The sequence below is a fragment of the Ovis aries genome, chromosome X (assembly GCF_016772045.2).
Source record: "Ovis aries strain OAR_USU_Benz2616 breed Rambouillet chromosome X, ARS-UI_Ramb_v3.0, whole genome shotgun sequence".
NCBI classification, from domain to species: Eukaryota; Metazoa; Chordata; class Mammalia; order Artiodactyla; family Bovidae; genus Ovis; species Ovis aries.
This window is the reverse complement of record NC_056080.1, coordinates 17,037,142-17,058,457: the sequence shown is the minus strand read 5'-3', so window position 1 is coordinate 17,058,457 and position 21,316 is coordinate 17,037,142. Positions and strand designations below refer to the sequence as shown.

At 38.5% G+C, this 21,316-nt stretch overlaps 1 protein-coding gene across 41 annotated transcripts in view; it reads right to left on the bottom strand.

Moving 5' to 3' along the window:
* The window catches only part of PPEF1 (protein phosphatase with EF-hand domain 1), a 147,627-nt gene that overhangs the window by 25,251 nt on the left and 101,060 nt on the right, over positions 1 to 21,316 (bottom strand). For 32 of the 41 annotated variants that reach the window (XM_012106317.4, XM_042241754.1, XM_012106330.4 and 29 more), the window contains 4 exons: positions 11,186 to 11,352; positions 8,342 to 8,378; positions 7,150 to 7,299; positions 3,072 to 3,215 (listed from right to left, as the gene is read on the bottom strand). In XM_012106317.4, the coding sequence (XP_011961707.1) occupies positions 3,072 to 3,215; positions 7,150 to 7,299; positions 8,342 to 8,378; positions 11,186 to 11,352 (498 nt within the window). The remainder of the gene's footprint in view (positions 1 to 3,071; positions 3,216 to 7,149; positions 7,300 to 8,341; positions 8,379 to 11,185; positions 11,353 to 21,316) is intronic. The other 9 variants (XM_042241753.1, XM_060407670.1, XM_060407671.1 and 6 more) reach the window with 1 other exon arrangement.

Genomic DNA, 21,316 nt, shown 5'->3' with positions numbered 1-21,316 from the left:
GGTACAATTGAAATTATTAAAATATTGGGAATGAAATCCTGGTCAATTTTACCCTGTGTCAGTTCCAGTCATGTACACTGAGTCTGTAAGACGCCTCATCTACGTTGTTGGAATGAGGAGAGGTTCTATTATAGAATAATGGCCACCAGGTTCCTCCCTCCCATTTCTTAAGGCTCCATCCCTCTATAATTCTAACTCATCCAGGCTTTCAGATGCCATGATTTTCTTCTTGTGCAACTCCAATCTTTTTGGCATCATCCTTTTTATTCACCATGAAGTGATGAGACCCGATGCCATGATCTTCGTTTTCTGAATGTTGAGCTTTAAGCCAACTTTTTCACACTCCTCTTTCACTTTCATCAAGAGGCTTTTTAGTTCCTCTTCACTTTCTGCCACAAGGGTGGTGTCATCTGCATATCTGAGGTTATTGATATTTCTCCTGGCAATCTTGATTCCAGCTTGTGCTTCTTCCAGACCAGCGTTTCTCATGATGTACTCTGCATAGAAGTTAAATAAGCAGGTTGACAATATACAGCCTTGACATACTCCTTTTCCTATTTGGAACCAGTCTGTTGTTCCATGTCCAGTTCTAACTGTTGCTTCCTGACCTGCATATAGGTTTCTCAAGAGGTAGGTCAGGTGGTCTGGTATTCCCATCTCTCTCAGAATTTTCCACAGTTTATTGTGATCCACACAGTCAAAGACTTTGGCATAGTCAACAAAGCAGAAATAGATGTTTTTCTGGAACTCTCTCGCTTTTTCAATGATCCAGCAGATATTGGCAATTTGATATCTGGTTCCTCTGCTTTTTCTAAAACCAGCTTGAACATCTGGGAGTTCACGGTCCACATATTGCTGAAGCCTGGCTTGGAGAATTTTGAGCATTACTTTACTAGCGTGTGAGATGAGTGCAATTGTGCGGTAGTTTGAGCATTCTTTGGCATTTCTTTGGGATTGGAATGAAAACTGACCTTTTCTAGTCCTGTGGCCACTGCTGATGCCAAGATACAACTACTCAAAAAGTAAAAAATCTGAATAGAACTATAGCAAGAAAGAAGACTGAATTAGTCGTTTTAAAACTGCCTACAAAGAAAAAAGCCCAGGCTCAGAAGGCTTCACTGATGAATTCTACTACACATTTGAAGAATTAATATCAATCCTTCACGCAAATTCCTCCAAAAAAATAGATAGAGGAGATAATACTTCCTATCTCATCCTATGAGGTCGATTTTACAATAATACCAAAGACATCACAAGAAAGAGAACTACAGACTAATATCCTTTATGAATATATATATATATAAATTCTCAAAAAGTAGCAAAATGAAGCCAACAACAGATAAAATGGATTCTATGCCATGACCAAGTGGGATTTATCCCAGAAATGTAAGATTGGCTTAACATCTGAAATCAATCAATGTAATATACCACATTAGTAGAATAAAGACCAAATAATACATGATCATCCTAACAGATACAGAAATGCATTTGACAAAGTCCAACACTCTTTCATGGTAAAAAAACACCCAAGAAAGCAGGCACAGAAGAGAAATTCCTCAATCTGATGAGGGATAGTTAACATATAAACAAACAACTAATATACTTAATGGGAAAGACTGAATGCTCCCCCCTAATATTAGGAATTAGACAAGGATGTCTACTCTGACCACTTCTATTTTTCAGCACTGTACTAAAGGTTCTAGACAGGACAATGAAGTGAGAAAAAGAAATAAAAGGCAGCCAGAGTGGAAAGAAAGAAGCATGTTCTTGTTTTTATTTAATACAAAGTCCCAGGGAATCCACTAAAAACAGTTAGAATAAACAAGTTTATCAAGGTTGACAACATGAGATCAGTATATAAAAGTCAATATATACCAGCAATGAACAACCCAAAATGTAATTAAGAAAACAATTCTACTTAATATAGTGTCAAAAGTATTTGGGAATAAATTAGGAATAACTTTAACAAGTGTTTCCATGTATGTGATTACAAAGCACTGTTGAAATGAAAGATCTAAACAAACAGAAAGTCTTCACACATTCATGGAATTAAAGATACAATATTGTTAAGATTGCAATAGTATCTAAATTGATCCACAAATTCAAGGCAATCTCTACCAAAATTCCAGCTCTTTTTTTTGATAGAGATTGACAAGCTGACTCTAAAATTCATATGGAAATTCAAGGGACCCAGAACAGTCAAAACAATCTTGAAAAAGAAGAAAGCTGGAGAACTCACACTTTACAGTTTCAAAACTTTCTATAAAGCTATAGTGATCAAAACTGTGTTATCCTGACATAAGGATAGACATATAAATCACTGGATAGAATCAAGAGTTTAGAAATAAACCTTCATATTTATGGACAATTGATTTTCATAAGGGTGCCAAGAAAATTCAATGAGAGGAAGTCTTTTTAACAAATGGTGCTGGAATAATTGGATATCCACATGCAATAAAATGAATTTGGACAGCTACCTCACACTATCCACAAAAATTAACTCAAAATGGATCAGACACCTAAAGGTAAGAGGTGAAACTATAAAATTTTCAGAGGAAAACACAGGAATAAATCTTCATGATTTGGGGTTAGGCAATGGCTTCTTAGATACAACATCAAAACTCAAAGCAAAAGCACTAATCTTTTAGTCTGACTGAGTAAAAGGAGCCAGAGACAAAAGATCACACACTGTATGGGTCCTTTTCTATAATACATCCAGAACAGACAAATCTACTAAGACCAAAAGGTCTAATCTGCAGGGATGGGAAGAAAATGGGAAGTGACGGGTAATAGTATGTGAAGTTCCTTTTCCAGGTGATGAAAATATTCTAAATTTAGATTGTGGGGATAGTTGTACATTTTTAATACACCAAACTCAATGAATTATATACTTTAAGTGAGTGAATTATATGGCATTTGAATGATATTTCAATTAAGCTGTTAAAATACAGTAATGGATTGTGAGAAAAGGATATGGTCTGCTGAGAAAGGTAAGTCACTTTTTATATATTATTAGGGATCATCTACGCTGCATCTTCACTGTTACTTTAGTGAACAGTCTGATTACTCACCTGCTCCCATTCCTGCTTTGTTAATTGTTCAGAAAAGGATCCACTTGTTCTGATTCCCTGAGCCACAGTGGTTGTACCCAATTTATTTTTCTTCTCAGCACGGTCTCCATCCATTGGAATTGGTGGCATCAGCACAGACCTCATCTACAAAACAAATTCACGCTTTAGCCAAGCCCTTTGCTTAGTGTGCTGCATGTAGAAACTTCAGCACTAGCTGCTATTTTGTCTATATTATTGAGCCTCAACTCAATGGAAAATACATGATCACCTGTTTCATCTCACCTACCTCCTTCATCTTACTGATGCACTGATCTCTATAAACTGGGCCTGTTAAGCTCTGTTTGCACATTTTTCAACTAGAGACACTGTCTTACAGGGAAAGTTTCCCATTAGAGTTTCTAAAAGACCCCAGAGGCACAGATGTCAGTGGAGACATGTTCTTTGGCGTTGTGACGGGAAATGGAAGATGCTAAGGGAAAATGAGTCTCCCTCTGAGCCTTTATCTATACATAGAGCTAAGAGAGAACAAATAGGCCTGGAGTTCAGAAACACCTCTTAAGAGGATGGCTGCTTTTCTTTTTGTTGTGTTTTCCAGGAAAAATGAGAGAAAGTATATCTATGTCCAAGAAAGTTCACAAAGGGGACATAAACTGAAAACTTTGGAAGCCTTCTAACTTAAGTGCACTGGGTTCTCAGTCTGACCTGCCAGCAACTGAACATTACATCTAATCCTAGTAACAAAGGTGATATATTTCTTTGGAAACAAAATGTCTTTCTGACAGTACATCAATTATTATAATCCATTCTGTGTTCCCTTACATAATTTGAGACTGCAATTTTATACTTCTTTGTAGCACCATACCTTTATACAAAACAATTTAAAGCAATGGTTCTATTACATTGGAAGCCTTAGTTCAGCGATAGACAATTCTCTGAGGTAGGCACTTAAGTTTCTTCTATAAACTAGGGTGTCTAGAAAATCTTACCTTTATTTTTCAAAAATAAAAGCAAACCGTATTCTGAGGTCCTATCTCATTGAGATCGTTGGAATTTAATCTCAGCTATTATTAGTGAGCTCACAGCCTACCTCCCTGTCTCCTGTCCAGCAAATGTCTCCAGGTCTTAGGCAGAGCAGAGTATTTTGGGAGGAAACTCTGGACTTGGGTCCACACAATTCACTTCTGATAAGGTCATCGGGCAGGACAAAGCCACATGGTCTCTTAAGTACTGTGGCTCTTCTGTTTTCAAAGCCATGTGGGATCAGGACACTGCCCAGTCCCCGCTGGGTGCCACATCATCATTTTCTCCTGGGGGTCCTATTAGCAATCTCTTCCTATAACCTCTGCCAAGGAGTTTGAACAATACTAAACCAGAGGCTTAAGTATTATAGTCTTCCTTCTCTGTCCCTCTGCATTCACCTCCCCCTCTTTCCAACCTGCCCACTTTAAAAATACCTTTAATGAACCTGCAGTGGAGGTTGTCATCGAGTTCCCCCAACTCTACCCCTCCCCCATGAGCAACTACATCATACAGCAGGTGTAAACCAGGAAGTATGTTCACCCCTACATTTGGAGGTCCAAACAAGGGCAAGTGGGGGTTATAAAACTAACCTGAAAATCTGTTTTTGTATCTCATCTGATAGAGTTCCAAAGGCTTAAACCTACTACTTTCATTATATTTCATACAAAGAACATGTGCTACCAGTTCAACTTCGTTCTAGCAGAGTAGACAAAAAACATACCAGTCAAATTTCTACCTTTAAAGCTAGTCTTAACAGTAGGTGGAACAATGATCCCCAAAGGGGGTGAAATGTGAGGTATCCTGGGAAAATTTCTGGCCTCAAAATTTCTCCCCAGGGTCTCTCTTGGTGACTGAAATTTAAACCTCAGTTTTAAGTATCATGAAAAAGAGGACAGAGTTGGAGAAGAGAGCTTTATGATCAGAGCTTACTCTATGCCATCTTTTTCATCTAGGTAATTATATTTAACCTTCCCAGCAATTCAATATGGTAGGTATTTTTTAGCTTTAGTGCACAGATGTGGGAACTGAGGCTTAGAAATCATTGGTACCTTACCCAGTCACCCAGCCAGGAAGGAGCAGAAGCAGGATGTAGTAGATGTAATGTTAGCTACATCTGTCTGATGTCAGAGCTTCACAGTGTTTACTAGGTTAAGGTGGCTCTCAATTTAGGGTCTCCACAGAAATAGTAATGGACATTTCAGAAAAATGCTCTTAATATCTCAAAAAGCCCGAGAGAGGACTGGCTTCTCAGGCTAACCTCAGGAAAGGAAAAGTTTTCAATCTGATCAATTAGTAGTGGCTGCCACAGCTGATTAGTGCTGTTGTCACAGGGCCAGTGGTGGTGGAGTGTCGCATTCCTGCCATGCGCTTGCCAATATTTGACTGACAAAAACATCCTGTTCCCTTGCTCTTGGCTAGAATCATATCCACTCATTATGTTAACAATTACTATCTCATGTTGATTCAAACATCTTATTGGCTTGACTATTTGCTGAGATGCTAAGAAAGGTACCTTAAATTAGGGTGGCCCTACAATTTATTGCAATTGGAGAGTGAAGGGAGGTGGTATTAACACCCACACCAAGACAACAGGTGTAAACCAGGAAGTATGGTTATCACTGGGTGAGGCTGGGGAGGGGGTATGTAAAATCAGCACAGAATCAGGAAAGGAGTTGTAAAAAAAAGTTTTTATCCAGTTTTACCTTAGGTTTGCCCTATTTCAGCCTTAATTCTCTTAGGAAGTATTCAACAAACATTAATCCTGTCTACATCTTAGGTGCTGGAGTTATATCAGTGAACTAGAGAAACAGAGGAAGATGGTAAACAAATAGTACCATAATCGCTTATTTAATTTTGGTAACTGTTATGAAGGAGAGGTACAAGGGGCTTGAGAGCAAACAGATGGGGACCTGATCTAGTCTGGAGGTTGTGGAGGGCTTTCCAGGGAAGGGGTATGTTTAAGCTGAAATTAGAAGGATGAGAAGGAGTTGGTGACAATATAATCATTCATATGTATATAAAGGTATAAGGACTGTAAAAACTCAAGGTGAACAGGAATCACATGTCCACATCAAATTAAATTCTGGTTCTAGGCTCCCCTTGCCTAGATTGGCAGGAATCTGATTAACAGTCCTGAGGAGCAGGGTTTAGCTTTCTCACTAGGACCGCACATGATCACCAGGCTCAGAGCTGCCACTGGTCGTCATGCCCAGGTGGTTCCCCTGTTCCCCTAGTCTGGGGGCATTGGCTGGGTTCTTGACAGGCAGAAGGCAATTCCAGTCACTCTGCAAAACCCCACCAAAGAAGCCTTTCACTAAGCCTCAGAGCTTCAGGCCCCGCACAGCCACTTCCCTCAGAGGGTCAACACATTCCTGCTCTGCTTGTGCTGTACTGAATATGGTTACTTAGGTTTAAAATATTAAACCCTGCTAAAAAAAAAAAATATCCTGAGCCATTTGGAATACATATGGGAAATCACAACAATTCAGAAACAAACTGCTGTATGATTCTACTTCTATAATGCTCCTGGAGGAGTCAAATTCTTAGAGCCATAACACAGAATGGTGGCTACCAAAGGCTGGGGAAGGTGGAACTGGGAATTAGTGTTTAACGGGTAGTTTCAGTTTCAGAAAATGGAAAGTTTTAAAAATAGATGGTAGTGACAGTAGTGACAGTTGCACAATAATGTGAAAGTACTTAATGCCACTGAACTGCATACTTAAAAATGGTTAAAGTGGAAAACTTTATGTTGGTATATTTTACCACATTAATTAGAAATTTTAACTTTTCAAAAATCAAGATTTTTCACTTTTAGAAGCTATTATGAAATGCCAATATTTTCCCACTTTCACCATGAATTAAAAAAAATTTTTTCCATATATAGAAGTTATCAGTTTAGTTCTTTATCATGCAATCATGGATTTTCTTAAAATTTTTACTCATTTTTTCAGAGTTACAGCAATCACTAAAACATGAATCTATATAAAACAATACATGAAAGAAGCTATGTATCCCTTTGTAAATCTGAGACAACATTCATGCAAACATTGCTTCTTACTTTGTTTCTTTCTATACGGTGGAGTAAATTCAAGTCTGTGGACTCTGATATCCCTCCATGTATGACCAGGACTTCATTGTCAATGATTGTACCAATTGGGAGCCAGGTATAGACCTCTTCCAAGATTTGTAAGATTTTTTTTCCGTGCAGCTGTAAGTAAGAGCTTAAGTAAGTTTGTTTTTCTGATAGGTTCAATTTTACTCAATAGTCCCAACATATGGACAAAAACCATCAGTTTTCATGCCACCCAAACTAGGTCAGGATGGACAAACTAACCAACAAGCATGCATTAATCATCTTTTAATTCTCTTTTTTTCATACTTTGACTTGCTGACCCAGGGGAAGAGACTGCCCCTCCCAAGGCTAGTTAATTCTTAGAGATAGTAAGGAGTTGTCTTTTGTATGTAAAGCAGAGTGCCTTTCATATGCAAATCAACCTACCCAGAGCCCATCCTCCCAACTAGTCCTTTGCGGATTTAACCAGCCTGCCAATGCAGGAGACATGAGGTTCCATCCCTGGGTTGGGAAGATTCCCCTGGAGGAGCGCATGGCAACCCACTCCAATATTCTTGCCTGGAGACTCCCATGGACAGAGGAGCCTGGTGGGCTACAGTCCATGGGGTCACAAAGAGTCGGACACATCTTAGCAGCACACCCAGGGCCACTATTTCCTGCTCCAATCACCCCAGGGCCAGCCAGATACCAGGCAACCATGGACAGCCTGTAAACCCCAGAGCCCGCTGAAATTACTCAAACAAGCCAATCCTAAACCTGCTTACACTGCCTCACCCATTTCTTCCTGAGAAAACCACAATAAAGGCTCTTGCCACTGCCTCTGACTGACCCCGAGGTGCAGTCCCATATGGTATGGTGTTCCACTGACCAGTTTCTAAGGAATTGTGAGTAAAAATCTTTCTCTTCATGAGAGCCATTTCCATGTTTTACCAAACCTGAGTAAAACAAATCCCAGATATCTCTGAAACAGAGTTTGTATCTGTCACAATGAAAAAGCTTGGTTTAGCACAGAAAGAGAAACAGGTCTTCACCATGGCCAGAGCTTCCTTTTGTGCTTTTATTGGCCTGGACTCTGATTAATTTTCCCATCATCCTTCTTGAAGCTTTTTCTTTTTTTAAACTTTTATGTATAAACAGCAAAGAGGATGTAAAAAAAAAAAAAGTAGATGAGTCTTACCTTATATTTATGTAAAATTTCTTTCGTGAAGCCATACCTGAAAAAAACAATGGGATTTCAACTCTTTCACTGAATGTTGATAACTCCCACTCGCATGAGTCAAGTCATGCAAAAAAGCAAGTCCTTGACATCTTACTATCTATCACAAGTATCAAAAACTCAAGCAACTAGACTTCAGTTGGAATTGTTACTTACTCAAGTCTTTGTTAGGCACTATGGGAAAGAACAAAGCAGCTGATGATGTCATCCCTACCCTCAAGGAGTTTAGAGTATAGCTGGGAAAAGAAGATAAATTTTCACGAAACCAATACAAGACAACTTAAGAAATATGTGGTAGGCACCAGTGTCTAAGTACTGCAACTATTCAGAGATGTGTGCTGTGGCCACTGAGGGAAGGTGTGTGGGAGAATGTTTTTCATTTAGATAGAATTTCTCAGACATCCTATACCTTATGGTAAATGAATGATTAGGAGGGAAAAAAGACCAAAGACAAAGAAAAGCCTAGAAGGTAATAAATTGGTTCTTAATACTCTCTCTGACATAGCTCATGTAATGGTATTGAGGGTTTTAATAAAAAGTATCAGGAAGTTTAATGCCTGAATCCAGTCACTAAAAGGGATTTAATGATGAGATGTTTTTTCCAATACTTTCCTTGCCTTAAGATAATAATATATACCTTGAACACCCAACAAAGTAAAGTCAGAATGCAGCATACTCACTCCAGGTTTCCACACAAATCATGTCATGTGAAGCTTCTACAGTGTAACATGATGTTTCCAGAAATGAACTCAGTCCTGCCTATTCAACAGCACTTCAAATCTTCAATCAGCTTACCCGCAGCTGAACTCATCATTCTCCCTCAGCCCACCTTTTCCTCTTATCATGTTCCCAGTATCAGTGATATTGCAAATTCAACCTAGGAACCTGGAGGTCATCTTGATTCTCTCTTCTTTCAGGTCCTCCATACCACAATACCAAGCCTTAAATCAATGCCTTAACTCCTCTTGAATCTATCTACTTCTTTGTGTCTCCATCTCCCAGTCTAAGTGAGAACCCACCATCTATCTCTTCAACTATTATATTTCCTACTGGCATCTGCATATCCATTTTTGTCCCTCACCAAACTACTCTTACTGCTGCATCTTACAACACAAATTTTATAATACTCTTCGATGATTTTCTTCTGTCCTCAGAAGAAAGCTCAAATTCCTCTACAATAATTTCTTACGTCTCCAGCCCTATCAGGTACTATCCTGTTCTTCAGTTTATGCTTCTCCTATCCTGAATTTCTTTCAAATCGAAAAAGTCCTTTTTCAATCTGCCTAAGTTGTCTCTTCACTGTGGAACACTGTTTCCCATCCACTCCTGCCATGGTCCTCTCTTGGTTTCCTAATTCATCCTTCAGGTCTCAGGCTAATGTCATATTTCTATGGGAGAACCTTCCAACCACCTCTCAGACAGGTTGGATCTCCCTCTTTACAAATTCATCACACTTGAAAAACCTGCTCAACTGTGTCTTCCCTGCTAGATGTAAATTCTAGGAGGGCAGGGGCCACGTCTCTTTCAGTAACCATTCAGCACTAGATGCTGAAGCTGAAGCTCCAACACTTTGGCCACCTGATGCATAGAGGTAACTCACTGGAAAAGTCCCTGATGCTGGGAAAGACTGATGGCAGGAGGAGAAGGGGGTGACGGAGGATAAGATGGATGGATGGCATCACCAACTCAATGGACATGAGTCTGAGCAAACTCTGGGAAATGGTGAAGGACAGGGAAGCCTGGCATGCTGCAGTTCATGGGATCACAAAGAGTCAGACGACTAAGCGACTGAACAGCAACAACAAATAGAACTGAAGAGCTAAATAAATGGAAGAATAAATGGCATGCCCAAATAAATGTTTTGAGCTATATTACATATATGTATTGAGCTATATTTTATATATATATAGCCTCTGAAAATAGCCTTGGGATTTTTTTCCTTCATATTTAGTATTTTCTTCCATACCTTAGGGTTAGAATTGAAACACTTGTTTTCAGGCCAAGTGCCAAAACTGCCCCAAAGAGAAAACTCATCAGTTGCTGAGCTTTGATTCAGGCACTCAAAAGCCCAGGACTGAAGCATTTAACATGCCATGCCTTAGTGCAAATTGGATTCTGTCTTTTCATAAAACAAGAAACAAAAGGAAAAGAAGAGGAGGAGAGGAAGAGGAGGAGGAAGGGAAAGGGGAAAGGAGGAGGAGGAAAGAAAGGAAAGAAGAACATCTGTCACTTACTGTGCCTTTCACAGCAAAAACTGGTAAACCACTTAATCAATCTTTATTCCCCCAACTTCCAGTGAGTCAGGTAGCTGAAATGCTATGTTACCACTATTCTCAAATATGTTTATGAACAACTATGCCAGAAGCAATCACCATGTCATTAAAAAAAATACACACATCAGGGAAAAACACAGTACTAGTTTCCGAGACAACTTCTGAGGCAAGCCAAAAGAGTATCGAGAGAATGAGTCCATCTAAACCTGCTCATAGAACAATTCCACCTCCAAACCTGGCCTAACACGTCCAGAAAGCACACAATTTGACTTGGGAAGGGTGGGCACAGGAGGAAGAACGTAATAGAAGGGAGAAGGAAGGATTTGAAGAAAAGATAAGAAGGGAATTTCAGAGCAATTTATACTCACACAGTAGAGGATTGAGGGAGGTAAACTGGGGTAAGAACTGAGATCTTCCTTGAGATTCTCATCCCTACTTCTCTACACTCACCTCTAACTCTCTGCTAGGAAATAAACATGGTAGCATTTTCCAGAACAGGAAACAAAAGAGGAAATCTACAAGGCTAGGTTACCTCATATTCATCATAAAATCCTCATGGTTGCCTCTGTTCAAGTGCAGGTCATTTGGGTACACAAGAAAACTCACAAACAGGATCATTAGGATCTCCATGGAATTTTTTCCTCGATCTACAAAATCACCATTAAAAACATATGGGTTGGTCACTGAGGGGAGACCATTCTGTGGAAGGAAGAGGGGGGAAAAGGAGCAGTTAAAAGAATGTACTTTTAAAAGTAAGGTCTTGTACTTAACATTCACATGGATATGGAGAAAAGAGGCTGAGTCAGTTCCTCCACTGGGAAAAATCTGCTCACCCACTCAAGCCAATTTCACCCTTCCAGGGCAAGGGTGAAAGGTTTCACTCTTCTCCTACAAGAGACCTTTTGGAAGCAAAGAATTAGCTTGGGACAGGAAGACTCCAGGGGGGTGGCTCATCCTACTCACTCCCACCCATGAAAACTATGAGTTCTCTCTGAAAGGACCTGATAATTATCCTATTAAAAATGGATTCTTTCATCTCTTCCTTGGGTAGAAGAGGGAAAAACACTGAACTAAGTAAGAGCCAGAAGTCGTTCATTCTAAGGGACCCTCTGTTTAATTTCTCTAGTCTGTGATTCTCTCAATTTGTAAAAACAACTCCATCCCAGATCAAAAATGAGAGATAGGATATCAAAGTGTAAGGTACTGTCCAACTGTGAGCAGAGCTAATACACCATCAGTCCACTCTGATACAATTACACCAGGTGTTGGAGGCATGTGTTCTAGACTGCTCACCAACCAAAGCCATATTTGTTGTTTAATATGTGGATTACCACTCCTTTAAAATATAGTGTTAGCATAAAAAAGGACTGGGATTAGGACAAAGGTCTGATCTTTATAGCAGCTATTCTTTCCTTTACTTCTGTACTAGTAAACTCTAAAATAAAACATGCCATGCCTGGTAGAGAAATGGTTGAGTGCATTTTTATTGCATAGTAAGATAATTCAAATGTCTAAAAAATACATTACAAAAAGAAAATTTTAAGTACTCGCATATTCTAATGTATGTCCTCTTTCAAAAAAGTTACCTTCAAGAAGTAATTCACATATTCTAGTTATGTTAATCTTTTTCAAATGATTTTCAATTTTTTTGTTAGGTTTCAAATTATGTAAGAAAATATTATTACTTTATAGTCATCACCTAGTATTTATATACATTTTAAATTGTTCATATCAATATGACAAAAATAGCTGAAAAAATAAAATACAAGTTGTAGCATATAACTTAGGAATTCCAGAAGTCAGTATGCAACAAAACATGTTCTGAAGGCATCTGGAAAAGAGCAAGCAAGCAGTGGTGTGGTGTTCTAGGCCAGAAGACTTATTCTCTAATTCAGCTCCACTATTACCCATGTGTCCCTGGGCAAGTTATTTGATCATTATGAACTCTAGTTTCCTCATCTGTTAAATGACAACTTCCATGCTTATCATACAGGGCTACTTTGGAACTCACATGAGACTATCGTGTGTAAAAACTACAGTGTGCTTTTAGTATAGTGTGTAAAAATTATAAAGCACCACACAAACTAAGAGATTCATTTTATTATGACCTCCATGTTATTTCTAACTTTACAATCCCACTACTTTATATTGTCTTATACATGAATTCACATAACCTATTCACACTGGGCTTAGCTAGTGTGAGCCAATTATAAAGATATTGGCTATTGCTCATCAAAACATAAAGAAAAGGGAGTGATTCTGCATCTCTAATACTCTTCCTTCCCCCAGACTTCAGCTGGCTGCGATGAGTAACCTGGAGAAGTCTGAGGAGTGCTGGAGGCTATAGGTTCTATCGGGATGTCCAGGACTGAAGGGGGCTTAAGGAGCAGCAGAGAGCCGTGGAAGAACTAGGCCTGAAGGGTCATGTAGACTCTGTGATTAAGGGGACACTTTGTCTCAGAGCGTGTGTGTGGTCTTGGTTGGGGGGGAGGGATCTGGATCTTACAGGAAAGGTAGGAGAACTTTCACATCTCTGAAACTAAAAGAATACTAACACTTCATTTAGAGACACCTAGGAACACAAGAGACTTCCTCTCACACTCTTGATGCAGGAGCAGAAAGCATTGCTGTGCCTCCAACTATGGAGAAGCTTAGCCTAGCTTAAGTAGAAAATTTTAAATGGAAATAACCTCATATTTAAGAGGATCCAGTAACAACAGAGAGACAGACCAATCAGACCTACTAAAGTACCATCCCTTAATGAAGTAACAGTGCTGGAGGAGACAGAGGCCAACTTTTTAAAAAATGAGAGTACCATGAAATAAAGAACAGAAAGTCAGTAATTCTTGGCATTAAAAATATGCTATTGAAATTTAAAATATCAATAGACTGGTGATAACTAAAAGATAGAATGGTTGAAAAATACATTGCTGACCTGAAAGAGCAAGCAGATGAAAAATCTCTCACAAAGAGCAAAAGGCAAAACGCTGGAAATCATGAGGAGTGAGTAAGAGATTAGAGTTCAGAGTAAAGAGAACTAATATGCCAACAATAAGCATGCGAGAATCAGGAAAAAGGAACAGATAGAGAAGAGGCAATAATTACATAAATAAGAGGGGGAATTTTCTACAGTTTAAAATGAGACTTCACCCTGAAGTTTGAAAGAGCTCATGACTTGTGTTCAGTGAACTTGTACTGATTGCTTGTTATGCACCAGACATAATTTTAGGTGTTAGAAACATAGAAGTAAACAATACAAAGTCCCTGCATTCAAAGAGTTTGTATTTAAAGAACCTAGCATCCACATGCCCCACAGAGGAAAACACTCAAGAACATATTTTAACCAAATAAGAGCAGTAACAATAAAAAGTCCTTAAACCTGGGAAGGGCTAAGAGAAAAGATTACAGATGTGAACAATGAACCTTGCAATACATAATTAAATATAAATCAATAGCAATAATGTAAAAATTGTGTTCTCTGAAACAGCTAACAGAAAAACCTAAATGAACTTTTTGGCCAACCCAATCCAAAACAAGGATTCAAGAAATAGAAGAGATGTACTATGAAGGAAATCTAATAATGGTCAAGAACTAAAAATCTGGCATGAGCCAAAACTAAGGATCTGTAGGGGATGCGAAGGGAGAAAAGTAAAATTCTCTACAAATCTCATCTGAATGGGGAATGTACATGGAAAGTGTGAAAACAAATAAATTTATCTTACTGGAGGAGAGAGAGGATAATGAAGACGGAATAAAGTTATAGCTATTTGAGAAGTATACACACATACATCATTTATTAGAAATGTCAGGAATGGGAAGATAACAACTAATGAATAGGAAAGCATGGTAAAAATGCCAAAAAAAACCAATAATTTAAAAAACTTCACCAAAACAGCAAAAAGAAAGACTACTTTATTTTTTTTTCCTTTAAAGTTTGGTAATTTTATTAGAATGTACTTTAGATAGTAGTTCTTAGTTTAAATTGTCAAGTACATGTGTGCTGTTTTTGCAAAACCAATACATTATTGTAAAGTAAAAAAAAAAAAAAAAACGAAAACTTCCTTGAATTACAGAAAGACTACTTTAAAGCACAAAACTCCAAGTATGTATAGTTTGTGAGAAATATACATGAAAAAAAAAAATAAAGGGAGACTGAAAGCAAGGAAAATGCAACAAAGAAAAGGTAAAAATGAAAATATTAATATTTGACAAAGTGGAATTTAATATTCAAAGTGCTAAAAATTATGAAGCAACATTATATCATAATAATGGGTACTTTATGAAGAAGGTTCAACTTATAAACTTGTATTCAATAAACAAAAGAATAAGTTTTTGCTTCATATGTTTACTATAAATGCAAAAAGAAAAATTTTAAAAACAGAGTAAATTATTCAAACTTAATTATTGGTTTAAAATAATGTCCACAAATTATTTGATACTCCCTTTAAAAGGTGAAGCCTAACACCACTCCCTGAATGTGGGCTGGACTTAGTGATTTGCTTCTAAGGAAGGAATAAGAAACAAAAGCAGGAGTGCTGATGTGCAACCGTGGAGATTAAGTCATAAAGGAGACTGCAGCCTCCTATCTGCTCTCTTGGCTCACTCACTCTGGAAAAAGCGACTGCTCTGTCATGAGAACACTCAGGTACCCTGTGGAGAGGACCATGTGGCTGTTCTGTCAACAGCCAGCAAGGGGCTAACTGAAAAGCTGTGTCCGCAGCCATATGAGTCAACAATCTTGGAAGTGGGTCCACCAGGTCCAGTCAACCTTACAAATGACTGCAGCCCTGGTCAACAGCTTGATTGCCAGCTCATGAGAGACCTTCAGGCAGAACCACCCAGCTAAGCTGTACTCAGATTTCTGAACCACAGAAACTGTGAGATACTAAACATTTGCAGTTTTAAGCCAGTAAGTACTGGGGTAATTTGTTATACAGAAATATATATATAATACACATATTTTAAAAGATACAAATGGAAAAAATTGAATGTACAGTTTACCCTTGAACATTGAGGGTTTGAGCTGCAAGGGTCCACTTAAACACAAATTTTTAGTGTAGTAAATACTACACTACTGCATGGTCCATTGTTGGTTGAATCTTTGGATAAAGAGGAACTGCTGATGAGGAGGGCCAACAATCAGTTATACATGGATTAACTCTTGTTCAAGGGTCAACTGTATAACTAATGAACTTAATAGCTAGAAATACAAAGAACTCTACATCCTATGAATAGCGGGTACAATTAATTTTTCATTTGTCCATGGAGGTTTCATGAGAATTTATCATATACTTGATTTCAAAGAAATCCTTAACAAATTCAAAATAATAAACATTTCATAGGACACATTCTCATATCATAATCCAATAAAACCTGAAGCAAACAATATGATGCAAAAAATTCTAGCTTTTTGAATTAAGGTCCTTGGAAATTAAATATAATAGTCTTCATAACCATTGGATTAAAGAGGAAATTAACAGCAATATTATAAATTTGATAGAAGACTCAGTAACAACTAAAGAAAAACTGTGTAGTCTTAAATGCCTTCATTATTAAAGAAGATGCATATGAAAGACTATATTCACCTTAACACATTAGAAAAATAAAATCAATTAGATAAAGATAAAAGCTGAAATTAATGAACTGGAAAACCAAAAAATGAAAGCTATATGATCCAAAGAGTGATTCTTTGAAAGAACTAATAAAATTGATGATAAAACTCATCATAAGCCTGATTAAGGATAAGTAAAAAAAGATAACGAAAAACATTTAAGATTAAAGATTAGAAAAAAAGACAAAGATATAGAGAAGTAAGTTTTAACATATATATAAAAAGATAATATAATATTGGACTCTGTGGCAATATACTTTGACAATCTAGAGAAATGGAAGATTTTCTTGAAAATTAGAAGCTACTAAAACCGATTCTAGTAAAGATACTAAAACTGATCCTAAAACTGGAATGGGTGAATTTAACTCAGATGATCATTACATCTACTACTGTGGGCAAGAATCCCTTAGAAGAAACGGTGTAGCCCTCAGACTCAAAAAGAGAGTCTGAAATGCAGTTCAGTTCAGTTGCTCAGTCGTGTCCAACTCTTTGCGACCCCATGAATCGCAGCACGCCAGGCCTCCCTGTCCATCACCAAGTCTCAGAGTTCACTCAGACTTACATCCATCGAGTCAGTGATGCCATCCAGCCATCTCATCCTCTGTCGTCCCCTTCTCCTCCTGCCCCCAATCCCTCCCAGCATCAGAGTCTTTTCCAATGAGTCAGCGCTTCGCATGTGGTGGCCAAAGTATTGGAGTTTCAGCTTTAGCATCATTCCTTCCAAAGAAATCCCAGGGCTGATCTCCTTCAGAATGGATTGGTTGGATCTCCTTGCAGTCCAAGGGACTCTCAAGAGTCTTCTCCAACACCACAGTTCAAAGGCATCAATTCTTCAGTGCTCAGCCTTCTTCACAGTCCAAATCTCACATCCATACATGACCACAGGAAAAACCATAGCCTTGACTAGACGGACCTTAGTTGGCAAAGTAATGTCTCTCCTTTTGAATATGCTGTCTAGGTTGGTCATAACTTTTCTTCCAAGGAGGAAGCATCTTTTAATTTCATGGCTGTAATCACCATTTGCAGTGATTTTGGAGCCCCCCAAAATTGTGTTTGACACTATTTCCCCATCTATCTCCCATGAAGTGATGGGACCGATGCCATGATCTTCGTTTTCTGAATGTTGAGCTTTAAGCCAACTTTTTCACTCTCCTCTTTCACTTTCATCAAGAGGCTTTTTAGTTCCTCTTCGCTTTCTGCCATAAGGGTGGTGTCATCTGCTTATCTGAGGTTATTGTTATTTCTCCCAGCCATCTTGATTCCAGTTTGTGTTTCTTCCAGTCCTGAAATGCAGTACTTGGATGCAATCTCAAAAACGACAATGATCTCTGTTCGTTTCCAAGACAAACCATTTACTATCATAGTAATCCCAGTAATCCAAGTCTATGCTCTAACCAGTAATGCTGAAGCAGCTCAAGTTGAACAGTTCTATGAAGACCCATAAGACCTTCTAAAACTAACACCCCAAAAACATGTCCTCTTAATTATATGGGACTGGAAGGCAAAAGGAGGAAGTCAAGAGATACCTGGAGTAACAGGCAAATTTGGCCTTGGAGTACAAAACGAAGCAGGGCAAAGGCTAACAGAGTTTTGTCAAGAAAATGCACTGGTCATAGCAAACACCCTCTTCCAACAACACAAGAGAAGACTCTACACATGGACATCACCAGATGGTCAACACCGAAATCAGACTGATTATATTCCTTGCAGCCAAAGATGGAGAAGCTCTATACAGTCAGCAAAAACAAGACCAGGAGCTAACTGTGGCTCAGATCATGAACTCCTTATTGCCAAATTCAGACTTAAATTGAAGAAAGTAGGGAAAACCACTAGACCATTCAGGTATGACCTAAATCAAATCCCTTATGATTATACAGTGGAAGTGACAAATAGATTCAAGGGATTAGATCTGATGGACAGAGTGCCTGAAGAACTATGGACGGAGGTTTGTGACATTGTACAGAAGGCAGAGATCAAGACCACCCCCAAGAAAAAGAAATGCAAAAAGGCAAAATGGTTGCCTGAAGCAATCTTAAAAAAAGCTCAGACAAGAAGAGAAGCTAAAGGCAAAGGAGAAAAGGAAAGATATACCCATTTGAATGCAGAGTTCCAAAGAATAGCAAGGAGAGATAAGAAAGTCTTCCTCTGTGATCAATGCAAAGAAATATGTGAAAACAATAAAATGGGAAAGACTAGAGATCTCTTCAGAAAATTAGAGATACCAACGAAAATTTCATGCAAAGATGAGCACAATAAAGGACAGAAATAGTATGGACCTAACAGAAGCAGAAGATATTAAGAAGAGGTGGCAAGAATACACAGAAGAACTATACAAAAAAGATCTTTATGACCCAGATAACCACGATGGTGTGATCACTCACCTAGAGCCAAACATCCTGGACTGTGAAGTCAAGTGGGCCTTAGAGAGCATCACTACGAACAAAGCTAGCGGAGGTGATGGAATTCCAGTTGAGCTATTTCAAATCCTAAAAGATGATGCTGTGAAAGTGCTGCACTCAATATGCCAGCAAATGTGGAAAACTCAGCAGTAGCCACAGGACTGGAAAAGGTCAGTTTTCATTTCAATCCCATAGAAAGGCAATGCCAAAGAATGCTCAAACTACCACACAATTGCACTCATCTCACACGCTAGTAAAGTAATGCTCAAAATTCTCCAAGCCAGGCTTCAACAGTACATGAACCATGAACTTCCAGATGTTCAACCTGGATTTAGAAAAGGCAGAGGAACCAGAGATCAAATTGCCAACATCTGCTGGACCATCAAAAAAGCAAGAGAGTTTCAGAAAAACATTAACTTTTGCTTTATTGACTATGCCAAAGCCTCTGACTGTGTGGATCACAACCAACTGTGGAAAATTCTTAAAGAGATGGGAATATCAGACCACCTGATCTGCCTCCTGAGAAATCTGTATGCAGGTCAAGAAGTAACCATTAGAACTGGACATGGAACAACAGACTGGTTTCAAATCAGGAAAGGAGTACGTCAAGGCTATATATTGTCACCCTGCTTATTTAACTTATATGCGGAATACATCATGCAAAATGCTGAGCTGGATGAAGCACAAGCTGGAATTAAGATTGCCAGGAGAAATATCAATAACGTCAGATATGCAGATGGCACAACCCTTATGGCAGAAAGTGAGGAAGAACTAAAGAGCCTCTTGGTGAAAGTGAAAGAGGAGAGTGAAAAAGTTGGCTTAAAACTCAACATTCAGAAAACTATGATGATGGCATCTGGTCAAATAACTTCATGGCAAATAAATGGGGAAACGATGGAAACAGTAAGAGACTTTATTTTGGAGGGCTCCAAAATCACTGCAGATGGTGACCGCAGCCATGAAATTAAAAGACACTTACTACTTGGAAGAAAAGCTATGATCAACCTAGACAGCATATTAAAAAGCAGAGGCATTACTTTACCAACAAAGGTCCATCTAGTCAAAGCTATGGACTATAAAGAAGGCTGAGAGCCGAAGAATTGATGCTTTTGAACTGTGATGTTGGAGAAGACTCTTGAGAGTCCCTTGGACTGCAAGGAGATCCGACCAGTCCATTCTGAAGGAGATCAGTCTTAAATATTCATTGGAAGGACTGATGCTGAAGCTGAAACTCAATACTCTGGCCACCTGATGCAATAAACCAACTCATTTGAAAAGACCCTGATGCTGGGAAAGATTGAGAGCAGGAGGAGAAGGGGACAACAGAGTATGAGATGGTTGTATGGCATCACTGACACAATGGACATGAGTCTGAGTAGGCTCCAGGAGTTGGTGATGGACAGGGAGGCCTGGCGTGCTGCAATTCATGGGGTCGCAAAGAGTTGGACACGACTGAGCGACTGAACTGAACGTATATGTTTCCATGCTACTCTCTCAATTGGTCCCAGCCTTTCCTTCTCCAGCTGTAGAAAGGAACACATTTGAGTCAGTTCTAATGAGGTGGATGAAGCTAGATTCTATTATACAGAGTGAAGTAAGTCAGAAAAAGAAAAACAAATATTGTGTATTAACGCATATATATGGCATCTAGAAAGATGCTACTGATGAATCTACTTGCAGGACAGCAATGCAGATGGAGACATAGAGAACAGACTTGCATGTGGCTTTAGAGCAGAGCTCTCTTTCCATTTTCAAAAGCAAATAGTTTTTTTTTTTAAGCAAATAGTTTTGAGGTTCCTTCAACCAATGATTCCCATCCTTGGCTGCATATTAGAATCACATGACGATTCCTAGGTGTCCATCAGCATCTCTGGGAGTGGAACTCAGTAGGTTTTTTTTCCCCCCTATTTCCTTGGGTGATTACAATGTATAGCCAAGTTTGAGCACAAGGGATTTAAGTTCTAAACCACAGAAGAAGATGTAAATCTCTCCAATTTATCTCATATCAGTATAACCTTATTTAAAAATTTAAGAAAAACAGCAGCCAAAATTTGAACAAAGATGTAAACTATTTTTCACTGGGATGACCAATCTTCTGGTAGTAGAATTCATCTCCAGTTAAATCAACTTTGTTTATGGGTATTTCACCTCTTCTATGAGCCATGAATAGTGAATTTCTTTAGTCAAACCTAATTTTAAGCCCCAAATAATAATGATCAGCTAAGCCATACACCTTACATAGCACACTTGACACCCAATAAGCTTTAACCTTTTCAAAAAAATCACATGTCTTCAAAACAATAAGATTTGTGATAATGAAGCTCATTCAGTAGAAAATGTCACTGACTCTGAAAGTGATTCTAAAAGGAGTCCTAAATATATACTGAACTTCTGTTAAGTGTTGAGCCTCTGAAGGCAAAGGCAAGACTTATTTGGGTGTATAAGATCTGCACTGTTATGGGGAGGGTGGTGGGAGGGGGGCTCATGTTTAGGAAAGCATGTACACCCGTGGTGGATTCATGTCAATGTATGGCAAAACCAATACAGTATTGTAAGGTAAAATAAAGTAAAAATAAAAATTTAATTAAAAAAAAAAAAAGATCTGCACTGTTGGTCCAAGACTAGTTATATTACTTTACACAGTCTGAGTTCA